This window comes from Phaethon lepturus, unplaced genomic scaffold (genome assembly GCF_000687285.1).
Source record: "Phaethon lepturus isolate BGI_N335 unplaced genomic scaffold, ASM68728v1 scaffold15728, whole genome shotgun sequence".
NCBI classification, from domain to species: domain Eukaryota; kingdom Metazoa; phylum Chordata; class Aves; order Phaethontiformes; family Phaethontidae; genus Phaethon; species Phaethon lepturus.
Genome location: NW_010557032.1, coordinates 1 through 13,211, shown reverse-complemented (window position 1 = coordinate 13,211; position 13,211 = coordinate 1). Strand labels below are relative to the sequence as shown.

At 38.2% G+C, this 13,211-nt stretch overlaps 1 protein-coding gene across 1 annotated transcript; it reads left to right on the top strand.

Annotated features, from left to right (window-relative positions):
• Positions 1-210: 210 nt before the first annotated feature.
• On the top strand, positions 211-11,199 carry PLAA (phospholipase A2-activating protein; the record flags this gene model as incomplete). Its single annotated transcript, XM_010292653.1, has 11 exons — positions 211-394; positions 2,684-2,784; positions 2,865-2,985; positions 3,328-3,495; positions 4,528-4,663; positions 5,123-5,292; positions 6,214-6,371; positions 7,301-7,520; positions 8,581-8,649; positions 10,200-10,271; positions 11,098-11,199. Coding segments are annotated over exons 1-11 (1,489 nt in total), but the record flags the coding sequence as incomplete, so codon positions are not given.
• Between the last annotated feature and the right edge of the window lie 2,012 nt (positions 11,200-13,211).

Sequence of the window (13,211 nt, the reverse complement as noted above, 5' to 3'; positions counted from 1 at the left end):
CTTACTGGGTTGGAATACTGGGATATAATTTTTTCTCTTAAATTTTTCATTGTTTCTAGGTCATCCATAGTATTTATTCAGAACAATGCAAGCATGGTTATTAATTCAAGTGTTGGAGTAGAAAACACCTGTTGTAATTCAATGCTTCAAATAAGTACTGTTTCTGTCATGACTCTGAACTAATTATCATACATGTTTAGTCTTAACAGGGGTTTTACTGAAATGCACTGTATGAGTGGCCACTCAAATTTTGTATCTTGTGTGTGCATCATACCTCCAAGTGACCTCTATCCTCGTGGGCTGATTGCAACTGGTGGCAATGATCATAATATTTGCATTTTCACAGTTGACAACACGGCTCCCCTTTATGTCCTTAAGGGTCATAAGAACACAGGTATGTAGTCATTTTATTTTGGAGTTTGTTGCATAAAAGTTAACGTCATTTGTTAGGGAGGAAACTAAGGTGAAGTTATAAAACTCAATTTTGACTACTTCGGTATTTAATGTAGCAAACTATTTACTTATGGCCTCTACAAATAGGATTTTATAATCTTGGTTTGTGCAGGGACTGTTCATTGCAAGGACTTTGTTGTGGTTTAACTCCAGCTGGCAACCAAGTCCCACACAGCTGGTTGCTCTCTCCCCACAGTGGGATGGGGAGAGAATTGGAAGGTACAAGTGAGAAAACTCGTGGGTTGAGATAAAGACAGTTAAATAGGTAAAGTAAAACAAGGAATTCATTTACCACTTCCTATCAGCAGGCAGGTGTTCAGCCATTTGCAGGAAAACAGGGCTCCATCAAGCATAACGGTTACCTGGGGAGACAAATGCCATCACTCCGAACAGCCCCTCTTCCTCCTCTTTCCCCCAGCTTTATATATACCAAGCATGATGTCATATGGTGTGGAATATGGTCAGTTGGGGGCAGCTGTTCCAGCTGTGTCCGCTGCCAACTTCTTGTGCACCCCCAGCCTGCTTGCTGGTGGGGTGGTGTGAGAAACAGAAAAGACCTTGGCTCTAAGAACTGTTCAGCCATAACAAAAATGTTCCTGTGTTATCAACACTGTTTTCAGCAAAAATCCAAAACATAGCCCTGTACGAGCTACTATGAAGAAAATTATCCCAACCAAAACCAGCACAGACTTCCAAGTTTACACTGATGAATGCTTGAGCTTTTACTCTATATGTGAGCATACAGCAATTTACAGAATGATGACTCTTTTGCCAAGAGTTGCATTTTTAAGAAGCAGTTAATTTAGTTCTCAATGTGTCAGGCTTAATTTTTATGTCAAAGTTGATAGAAGTAGAGAAAGTCAGCTTCCTAAATAAACAAACTTTCACTGCCAATTTTGCAACCTAGATGGGGATCTAATATTAAATGGAGCTTTAAATACATTGTAAAGACTAAAATCTCACTGCAGAAATTCCATCTCTCTTGACTCAGGTCAGTGCAACATGTGACAAACCAACTTTGTATTTTTTCTTAAGATATATAATAAGAGTCACCAACTTTCATATTAATATACTAAGTTTTTCTTTTTGTGATTGGATGTAGTATTTAATAGATCTTTGAACAGTCTAATCATGTAATTGTAGGATGTCAAAAATAAACATTTCAAGCCTTGGAGATTTTGGGACTTTTTTAACTGTGTTTAAGAATGGTTGTGGAGAGCAGTTTGAAAATATCCTGGACTGCTAAACAGCGCCTAAAATTTATTTTTGTGTTATAAACCTCTTGGCTTTCTCTGAGAATGAAAGAAAATGCCGATGTGTAAGGAGGCATGGAATAGCATATGTACTTTACGAGAAACCTAGGATGGATGTAGTTAAAGTAACATGTGACATGCTCCCTCCAGAGGTGTTAAAAAGGGATGAGGTGTTCTAGACAAGTTATAGATTCCCCTACAAAAAAGGTATTTGTAGAAATTTTTGCAGTAATGTAAAACATTAAAAGAAGTAAAATCAAATTAATTGTAAAATCTGTTTTAAAGAAGAAAGAGTAGGACATGACAAGTGATAGGGCTAGAATACTGTCCAGTTCTCACTGTGGAGTCAGAAGCAAGAAATGTGAAGCCATACTTTCCTTTCATGAACTATTAGATGGACAGTTTATGACTTCACTCTTTTTGTAAACTTATTAGTAAACCTTACTAGCACTGTGTGTCTTCAGTTTTATACCTGTGTATTATGGGAGCATTTTCAGATTATCTTCTTGCTAAAACTTTAAATGTCACCACAATTCCGTGATAGTAGTTTGCCTTCCAAGAAGGTGAGCTAAACATTTTTTACACAAATCTTGCTTCTTGAGGACATAAATTAATAAACATTGATGAAATCTTGGCTTTCTTTGTAACCTTGAAACTAAACCTTTTGCATTAATTCTGTGTCTTGACTAGTTATCTAACATGCTTGTCAACATATTCTGGTCTGAGGAGAAGAGATCTAGGACTAAAAGAAATTTTAAAATGTGAATAGCAAAAAGATGTGAAATTTTGTAATCTAAAGCGAAGAGAATTTCAAGCAGCTCCTTTCTAGGTTGCAGTGCAACTACAGTTCCACTTAGTTCTTCCTCAAACTCCTCAACACTGAATATGCTACTAATACCAAGTAAATCTCCTTGAACAAATCTTGATTGGTGACAATGTAGGAAACTTGTCAGTGCTGATTTGAACGTTCATTCCAGTTTGCAGCCTTTCATCTGGGAAATTCGGCACATTATTAAGTGGATCATGGGATACAACAGCCAAGGTCTGGCTGAATGACAGATGTATGATGACATTACAGGTATGAAGTTCCTCCACATGAATACAAAATATGCACTCTGAATTTGATTGTGACAAGTCTAACAATGTTGGTTTTTGCAGGGTCACACAGCTGCAATATGGGCAGTGAAAATTCTGCCTGAACAGGGATTAATGTTGACTGGCTCAGCTGACAAAACTATTAAACTGTGGAAAGCAGGCAGATGTGGAAGAACATTCACTGGTAAATGTTGCTGCAGTTTAATTTTTTTTCTGTGTTAAAAGAGCACATGACCCTGATGAAATCAAAACCTCACAAAACCATAGATAAATTGAACAATTCTTGGGCAGGTTTTTTAAAGACTCTGAAGTTGTTTGCCCAGAAATCATGTCACTTTTAAAAGAATTAGAGGGGTTTTTTTTAGACAACAATGAGCAATGAATTGATTTTTTGTTTTGGTTTTTTTTAGACTGCTCCCGTAATGAATATTGGTTTCTAGGATGTAGATGTAAGCTAAATAGAAATGGTATACTGCTGCTAATGGAAAGAAAAGGTGCATTAAAAATTTTCCTTTGTTTTATAAAGGACATGAAGACTGTGTGAGAGGTCTAGCTATTCTGAATGAAATGGAATTCCTTTCTTGTGCTAATGATGCTAGTGTTCGAAGATGGCAGATCTCTGGCGAGTGTCTGCAGGTGTATTATGGACATACAAATTACATATACAGCATCTCTGTCTTCCCTCAATGTAAAGGTAGGATTATTTTTGTGACTATTACCCAACATGCTTTCAAAACGAAATGGCAAGGTAAGCACTCTGTAGTTCTGTGGACCTACCACTACTAAAGAACTCAGGTAGCATTTAACCTACTTCTTTCCTTTAGTGTAAATAATTAAAAAAAAAAATACTGTGATTGACTCCAAATCACACCTCCAGAGAATTGCTCTGGCAGTAGGTGAGATGAAAGGTCCTGGGTTAGGCCTAATTGGCAAACTGATTGGCAAAACTCATCTAGGTTGCCACCTGTATTTCAGCACTGTTGCAGAGTACTAAAATGGTAATGTGTGGCTGAGCAGTTTGAGATAATGTAAATTTAGATAATTCCATAGAAAGTTTTCAAAGTACATTATAAATAGTTTAGGTTAAGAATTTTGTGTTGGGCTTAATTGCATTTGTTTTCAGAGTTAGAGGTTTAGAGGTTCAGAACTAACTGTTGCAGACAGTTGCAGAAGAAATTCCAAGTCAGTGACCTTTGTGTGGTGTCTGGGACGCTTGCGCATTTGTTCCACAGGTAAAGTGCATGTATATTAGTGGATGTGTATGTTGTAAATCTCTTATTGCCGTAAAATTCCTCATTGAGGTGTTTATAGACTTTTGACAGTGCTTTATGCATGTTTCCTGAAAAAGCAGTTCTACCTTGCAAAAATCTGAATTTAAAACTAACACTATGCAATAGAGTGTAAGATGAAACAGTGATGGTTACAAAATTATTCAAAGTTCTTTGTTTAAACTCTTGAAAGGAGGAAGGAATCTTTTGTTTGTCTTGAGCATAATTTCATTCCCTGTCTGGCTGCTTAGGCCAAAATTTATGCACTTTTTTTTTAAGACGACAGCTATGTGGTGGCTTTCTTTTATCTCTCTTCTTGCAATTGAGAGATGTATTAAATTGTAGAAAGGTTCTTTTACTGGTCTAATTTGTAGACACCCAGTTGCAGAATGGCATCTAATATCACAGTACACTAAAAATACGTTTTTAAACATTTTTTTTATATTTTTTCTTTTCAGATTTTGTAACTACTGGAGAGGATAGATCTCTTAGAATCTGGAAACAAGGGGAATGTGCTCAGACAATCAGACTCCCAGCTCAGTCTGTATGGTGCTGCTGTGTGTTAGACAATGGTGACATCGTAGTTGGTGCAAGGTACGCAGGTTTTACTCTCAGTGTGCTTTTAGATCTAAATCCAAAAATGTTGATGAAATTGCAAGTATCACTTTGGATATCAGTTTCATCTATATTTAAAAATACAGCCATCAAAGTATGTGTGGATTACATTTAAACATGTGCTATACTTCATGCAAAAAGTCATTCTTTTATGCGAATCACAGAGGTAGAGTGAGATTTTTGGGAATGTCGTGAACTATGAATACTATGGACTTGCAAGTACTGTGTAAAGAACCCTTTTGATAGGCATATACTACCTTGATTTTAAAGTTATACTACAGATAAGGTTACCTACTCTGGGTTTTTTTAGTATGAGAGCAAATCCCTTTCATAAAAATAATGATGGTTTCTCATGACATAGAAGTCACCATTAGAATGTATGTAATCATTTTGATATTTAAGATAATATTTCTGTTTGGACGTTTTCTCCCCTTTCAGTGATGGAATTATAAGAGTGTTTACAGAGTCTTTGGAACGTACAGCAAGTGCTGAGGAGATTCAAGCTTTTGAAAATGAGCTTTCCCAAGCATCCATTGACCCTAAAACTGGTGATTTAGGAGATATTAATGCTGATGACCTTCCTGGAAGAGAACATCTTAAGGATCCTGGTAAGTTACTGTACTTTTCTCATGTTAGAGATGCCTCCAAATCTTGGTTCTGAACTACTGAAACTTTCAGTAGTTTCCAAAACTAAGGCTTTGATCACTTTATTAATAGAGTTGCTGAAGAAAACAGCTTAATTTTGCTCTACTATCCTTTCATTAATTGGGTTGGTGGGAAGATTAGTTTAAATATTTTTTTTGTAGACTAAAATGGTAAAAAATATTTCTCTTATGAGATAATTTAGAAAAAAGGTAGAATGCTGCAGTATGTTTGAGATGTTTTGGATCTGTTAGGCCAGCTGTGCCAATAGTATATACAACAGTTATGTAATTTGCAAAAGGACATTTGTGGAATTTTTTTCCTAAAAGAAAAGTAGGTGCAAACTTTCTGCTTTAGCTTTCAGCTTGAAAAATACTTTGTCTTGACTGGCTCAGTTAACACTTTCCAGGTACTCAGGAGATTACTGAGAATACAGTGGAAGCAGTGGTAGTTAAGATTACTCTTAAATAGACAAGATACTTTTTCCCAAGGCAAAGTAACCAGTGACCTCAGCCCTTGGCTCTGATCAGCAAGTGGCATAAATCTTACAATCATTTGAAGCTTTCCATCTGGGTAGACCATGGGAGAGTATTACTTTTCTTGATTGTCATCTCCCTGGGAAAATGGTAAACTTTTGAAATACTTAAGGATTGCTTTTGCAACTTAGTCTGATGGCAGATACCATTACTGAAATTGTAAAATGCTGTTGTCAAGATTTCTGCTATTCTTGTGACGTGTAGTATCTAGTTACTTTCTGTGCTGTGACTTTAAATGTTGATGAACTATCTCTTAATCTTTAAATTTGAGCACTATTTGAAGACTTTTTTCTCTCCAAAATAAATCATGTTCTTGAATTTGTTCAAACTCTTAAACACTCCTGTCTACAGGAACAAGAGATGGACAGACACGGCTTATTAAAGATAATGGGAAAGTAGAAGCATATCAGTGGAGTGTTAGTGAAGGAAGATGGATAAAGATCGGTGATGTCGTTGGTTCTTCTGGAGCCACACAACAAACTTCTGGAAAGGTTTTGTTTGAAGGAAAGGTATAAGGAAACTTTAATTGGTTTTATTCCTTCCCAAGCAAAATGCTTAATTTTTCATTAAAAATTCGTTCCAGTCTTTGCTTAAATAAAATATAATTGAGAAAATAGGTATTTGTTGGTACTGTTTTGCCTTCTTTGATCTATTAAAACTCAGAGGTAGAAGTATAGATAAGTACTACTCGCTTTATTACTTTTGAAACACATTTTGATAACAAGCAAGCCAAAGGAGACAAATTATTTTGGAGAAGGATAAACTATAAGTAGAGAAATTATCAAGTTTTGTAGTAGTTATTGCTAATACCGTGAAAAGTTAGCTTTAACTTCCTTTCAAAGGATGTGTACAGTACAGTTTGTAATGCAAGGCTTACCTAAAATATTAGGTACCAGTCCTTCTGTACTCCTTTTCTATAGTAACTTTTGAAACTAAAGACAGGTAAGTTGAAAAATGTTTCCTTTACTGAAATACATACAGAAAAGTCTGTCTAGTGCCACCACAGAAGGAAGGCCTTTGAGATACTAATTTTCCCTCCCAAATGGTTTAAAGAATCCTTAGGAATTTGTTGGTTTTGACTATTAGAAGTCTGCTTTTAAGACTGAAGTTTTTTGAGGCATCTGACTGTCTTGCAGCTTTGCAACTTTGAGAGTTACCTGATGCCTCTGTTTGTTTTGTAACATATCTGCAGACACATTATCATGGTATGTTGTTCGAGCCTGCTCTTCTTGAGACAGAGAATTCTGGAAAACATGGAGTATGGTTTAAGTCTTTTTTACTTGCAGCCTACGTAGGCGAGTATTATTGATACAGTCTGTCAGTAGCAGTATTAAAGTTTTTAGGCTTAGCCCAGGACCTTTATTATATGCATTTGATACATCCTTATGTGAAAAGTGCTGACAAACCTCTAATTTGTTTTTGTTTATTTTGCTTAAAGGAGTATGACTACGTTTTCACTATTGATGTAAATGAAAGTGGGCCTTCCTACAAACTGCCATATAACATCACTGATGATCCTTGGCTGACTGCATACAACTTCCTGCAAAAGAATGATCTAAATCCTATGTTTCTGGATCAGGTGGCCAAGTTTATTATGGATAACACTAAGGGGCAAACACTGTTGAGTACAAGTGCTCAATTTTCAGATCCATTTACAGGTAAAATTTTTAGATTTAAATGATTATGTCAGTTACCCCCAGTTTTGGGTCATCAGCAAACTCGCTGAGGTTGCACCCTGACCCATCTTCCAGATCATTAATGAAGATGTTGAACAGGACTGGATGCAGGACTGACCTCTGGGGTACACCACCAGACTGGCCTCCAACTAGATGTTATGCCACTGATCACCACCCTCTGGGCCTGGCTGTTCAGTCAGTTTTCAGTCCACCTCTCTGTCTGCTCGGGCAGACTTCAGTGTCGTAGCTCCTGCACTTCCTTTACGGGACTCTCATGTCCTCAAATGATTGAGGGCAAGGCTCAGATAGATCTGACAAGAAAAATATGAAAACTTGACAAATTTCTGAAGTATTTGTCAGAACAAATCTTCAACAAAATTTTCATCAGGCCATTTGTATATTTCAGTGTAGTCTTTTTTTTCCAGTGGGAAAAAAATTCACTTTTCATATTAAGCTAAGAGATGGCCATGTGCTGTTAAGGCAATTAATAAAATACAAAAATGTAGCTAGAGAATGAACTGAAGCTGAGTGAAATACATAACTCTTTTTCAGGCAGGAAAAAGAACTTATAAGCTCAACCATGTTAATCATATCCTGCTTATCACATTTACAAAATAAAACACTCATTTCAACTAGTTTCACAAAGGTGAAGTTAGGAATAAAATGTCAATAAAATAATTGAGCCAGATCTTTTCCTTGCAGTGAACTAGAAATGAGAATACACACTAATTGGGTTCAGATATAACTTGAGGAGCTGCAGTCATCTGAACTTATGCACATATTTTGATTTGGCTGTGTCCAAATGTGTAATGCATATGCCCCAGAAAATAAATTTCAGACCCTCAAATAATTAGGAAGAATTTCTTCAGCATCAGCGGACTTTTGGGTGGATAGGATCAGATTTCTTGTAACGCCACAGTAAACAATAAGACATATTTGATGATTGGCTTTATTTTTGAGCTGCTTCTGTCTGAAGAGTATTGACTTTTCAATAACACCAAGCTGTGTGTAGTAGTCATTGCTTTTCTTACTGTTTCACTAGGTGCTGGACGTTACGTTCCAGGTTCTTCATCTGGATCAAGCACAGTACCTGCAGCAGATCCATTTACAGGTAATGTAAAATTCATAATCTGTCTTGCTAGCATTTAAGATGTGTACTTGTCATGTCAGTTGCATTCAGTGTTTGTCTCCAGACCACTGTTTCTTGCAGTTCTCCATTTGGGGCAGTAGTGTGGGACATACTGACAAGGTGGACTCTGCCACTGTCAAAACATGTCCAGGTCTGTTTAGTAGAGGAGAGCCCTCTGCTGCCTGGTCTACCTCATGTCACTCTACAGCAGAGGAGTAAGGTCCTTAAACCTTATATTTTGTCAAATTCTTACATGTATGGACAACACAAGAATGGGTATATTCATAGAACTATTTTTTTTCTTTGTCCTTATTATTTCTTATTACTTGACAATTACTGGTATCTTAACTCTCCCTGGCATAGCTAGTTTAAAGTCCTCCTCACTAGTTTAGTAACGCTGTTTACAAAGACATTCCAGCCTTCCTTTTTCAAACTATCCCCTCCCTGATCAGTAGTTCTCGCCTCTCAAAGATGGTCCTGTAGTCAATAGATGCCAAAGTCCTGCCTGCAAAACCATCCATGCAGTGAATTACTGACCCACTTGATGAGTCTGTTTCTACTCAAGTGTTTTCGGCTTTGCTGGCAGCATCAAAGAAACACCACCTGGGCCCTTCATGTTTGCCCCCAGAGCTCTCTAATCACTCTTGATACTCTCCAGGACTTCCTTGGCAGTATCATTGACGCCTGTGTGGAAGAGTAGCAGGGTAATAGTCTGAAGTACAGGCAAGCCTTGGCAGTCTCTCTGCAGCATCCTGGCCCCCAGCAGACATCAACCTCACAAGATACTGGGTCATGTCAATAGCTGGGTGCCTCCATACCCTGCAGGAGGAAGCCTCCCATCACTGCTGCCTTATGAGGTGCAGTATCAGCTGGCTCTGATGCATCCTCTGAGTGTTTGTTCTCACCAGTGCCAGGGCACTGTGGGTGTTCTGCAGTTGCAGATCTACAGGTGGAGCAGAAGCATTCATGCTGTTGCCAAAAGCCACAGCCTTCATCCTTCCCCATCTTGACAGTCTTTCTCTGTTCCTGTTCTACTGTGGTCTCCAGCTGTTTCTCTTCCCTTGCTTTGTGTGGCTAAGGCTGTGGTCTCCACAGATGCAAAGACCCTGAAGTTTCTTCATCTGAGGCTTCAGTGCCACAGAGCCCATCTTCTACAGGGGAGACCACTGCTGGGCCCAGGCACAGAGAGAGCCCAGGCCTGGGCAGTGGTGCCCTACGCCTGGCGCTTGTCATAGATAAGGTGTCTGCTGTGCTGAGGGCCTTTGCACCAGTGGGTGCCAGAAACCGTGGCAGAATGTCTCCCAACTGTGGGTCACTTAGCTTGCGAATGCCGTCACCGCCAGCCCCACCCTCACACATAGGCATAGATTTAATCCTTAAATTTCAGGAAGTGTTGAAGACTTCTTGTTAATTTCTTTACTGCAAAATAATAGTGATGTTTCAAAACTAGTAAGTAAATACAGGTATACATTACCTCTTTACCAGAGGTGGTGTTTAAAAAGCCTCCTTTTGTTTAAATTGTCTCCTTTCAGGTGCTGGTCGCTATGTTCCTGGTTCAGCATCAAATGCAGTAGCTCCAGTGGGTGGGGTTGATCCATATACAGGTAAGAGATGATGCCTGCTGATGAAAAGCATCCCTGATCTTTTGCTTTGATTCTTTCTTTGACATGGATTCTATATTGATGAAAATTTATACTTAATTAAAAATAATGAGCAGATTGAAGCTGCTTATGCTCTGGAAACTAATCAGAAAAATAGTGATAGCAGAGCCTTCCTTTACACACCTGAATCATTAAAATATGATCATAATCTGTTTTTGAGAAGACTTTTGGTTTCATACTAGTTATGTTGTTGATCAAAGACATTGATGCATGTAGTTAATGGTAATTATACAATATCAGCCACTAATTCACCTGTGATTCTAGGAAATCATTATAGGCCATGATTAAAGCTTTTTATTATTTTTCTAAAGAGATTTCAGGCTGCTATTGCATGTGACATAACTTGGTCATATCTGCAGATCTTCCAATATGTAAAAACTTCGAAAATTATAAAAATAATCAAAAGATAATATTTCAGGGGCAGGAGGGATCTTTGTTCTAAAATGACCCTTGCCATTTTCAAGTCTTAACTGCAATATCCATTCTGATGAATGACTGTGTATTCATGTAATTCAGAAATCACTATTAATGATTTACACTTGTATAGTAAATTTTTACATGGGAGCAGAACAGTTTGTGAAGGTATTGCTTTACGCATGAACCTTTACATGTTAAAATAATATAAGGAATGACAGCTATTTGCATAAGCATTCAATTTTTTTCAAGATATTTTCTAAGTAATGTCCAGCAGGAAAGACTTCTGGTAGGATATTGTTCTATGTCAGTCACTTTGGTACACTGTTGAACTTTTCGTATTTCTTTTATGTAGGAAAGGGTGCCTACCAATCAGCTGCAGCTGAAGGTGAAAATATTTATTTTCCAAAGAAGGATGCTGTCACCTTTGATCAGGCCAACCCTACGCAGATACTGGGTCAGTGCTTTAATTTCAAGGATGGTTTTATTTTTCGTCTGTTTGAAATAACTTCACTTTTGATCTTTTCATAAAGCTAAATGATTTCCCATAACTTTCCTACTGTTTCTTGGTTTTGACCTTTCAAAATTGTATTTGTCACTTTAATGGTGCATGTATTTGAAGGCTCAGGAGTATGAGTAAATTTCATAAGAATTCCATCTAATACGGGATATCCTTTTCTTTCTTCCCCTCGGCTTATATGTGCTGTTGTTTGGCATCTTTTTATCAAGCTGGTACATTTGCATACTGTACTTTTTTCATTTAGCTGCTGGGTATGCAGGTCATGTGCAGTCCCTTTCTGATTTTGCTTATGGAAGTTTAGTTCACCAGACAGCCATGCAATGTAATCTACGAAGCTTTAAGGCATTCTGCCATTTCACAGGTTGCAGTGGTTACTGTTATATTTAAGAAGAACACTCTGCGTAACAGAAAAAGAAAATGGTGTACAATATTTAGTAATGAGTAACATTTTTCGTAAATGTGTATATTGGCTTGTTTTTCCCTTCTCTTTTCCCATGCTTCATTCCTATTTACTATCTCTTCCTCTGTTTTCTGTGACTATTCCACAGAATCTCTACCCTACTTGTCACCAGTTTATTTCACTGGTGAAATTTATATTTATAAATATAAACATATATTTATGTACCTGTAGAGTGCCTTAGTACACTTAAGGGTTTTGTAAAACTAGTTTGTATTCAGAAGGTACCTGCCTTGAAGATCTCCAAATTAAAATTCTCTCACTTCCTTCCCTCCCCTTTATATGCAGAGCTTGAAAATGTTGTTGTTTTCTAGATAGTCTGATGAGAAAACTCCATTTTTAGAAAAAGTAAACTTTTACCTCTACCCCACTTCTTCAAAAGGGAAAGTTCTTGGCCTTACTGTCATGGAATCATAGAATGATTTGGGTTGGAAGGGACTTTTAAAGATGATCTAGTCCAAACCTCCTGCCATGCAGGGACATCTTTCACACCTTGCTGAAAACCCCATCCAGTCTGACCTCAAACACTTCCAGGGACAGGGCATCCACAACCTCTCTGGGCAACCTGTTCCAGTGTCTGTTCAGTTTAAAACTGTTACTCCTTGTCTTGTCACTACAGGCGCTGCTAAAACTGCCTTCATCTTTCTCATAAGCCTCCTTTAAGTACTGGAAGGTCCCCCAGAGTCCGTTCTTCTCCAGGCTCAACAACCCCAACTCTTGCAGCCTATCCTCACAGCAGAGGATCTTCTGTGATCATTTTGGTGTCCTCCTCTGGACCCTCTCCAACAGGTCCATGTCTCTCCTGTGCTGAGGGCTCCAGAGCTGGACGCAGGACTCCAGGTGGGGTCTCACCAGAGTGGAGTAGAGGGGCAGAATCCCCTCCCTCACCCTGCTGGCCCTGCTGCTTTGGATGCAGCCCAGGACAGAGCTGGCCTTCTTGGCTGCAAGTGCATATTGCTGGCTCACATCCAGTTGTTAATCCACCAGTATCCCCAAGTCCTTCTCTTCAGGGCTGCTGTCAATCCATTTACAGCCCAGTGTCTACTAAACTGTGGATTGCCCCAACCCAGGTGCAGGACCCTTGCACTTTGCCTTGTTAAACTTTGTGAGGTTCACATGGGTCCACTTCTCAAGTCTTTAAGGTCTGTCTAGGACCCTCTGGGGTGTTCTGTCTGCAGTATTGCTCTTCTACATATTGTTCAGCCTTCATTTTCTGTTTAAAAATATCAGTCAGTCTTCAGTCAGCCTCATCCTTTTTCTCTGAATTTACTTGTGCTCTCGTATTTGTTCAGGGGGAAGATAAAGGATTCACAAACTAGGGATTTTTTTTTTCTGGAGGCTGTTGCTAATAAATAGATGTAGCCTCCTCTTAGTTTTGCACAGACTTTACAATAAAATTTTGTCTAGAACTTTTTAAGAGGTGGAATGGCAAGAATTGCTGACTTTCATTCTGCTACATTATAGCAAATCATATATGAAGTATATATATGTA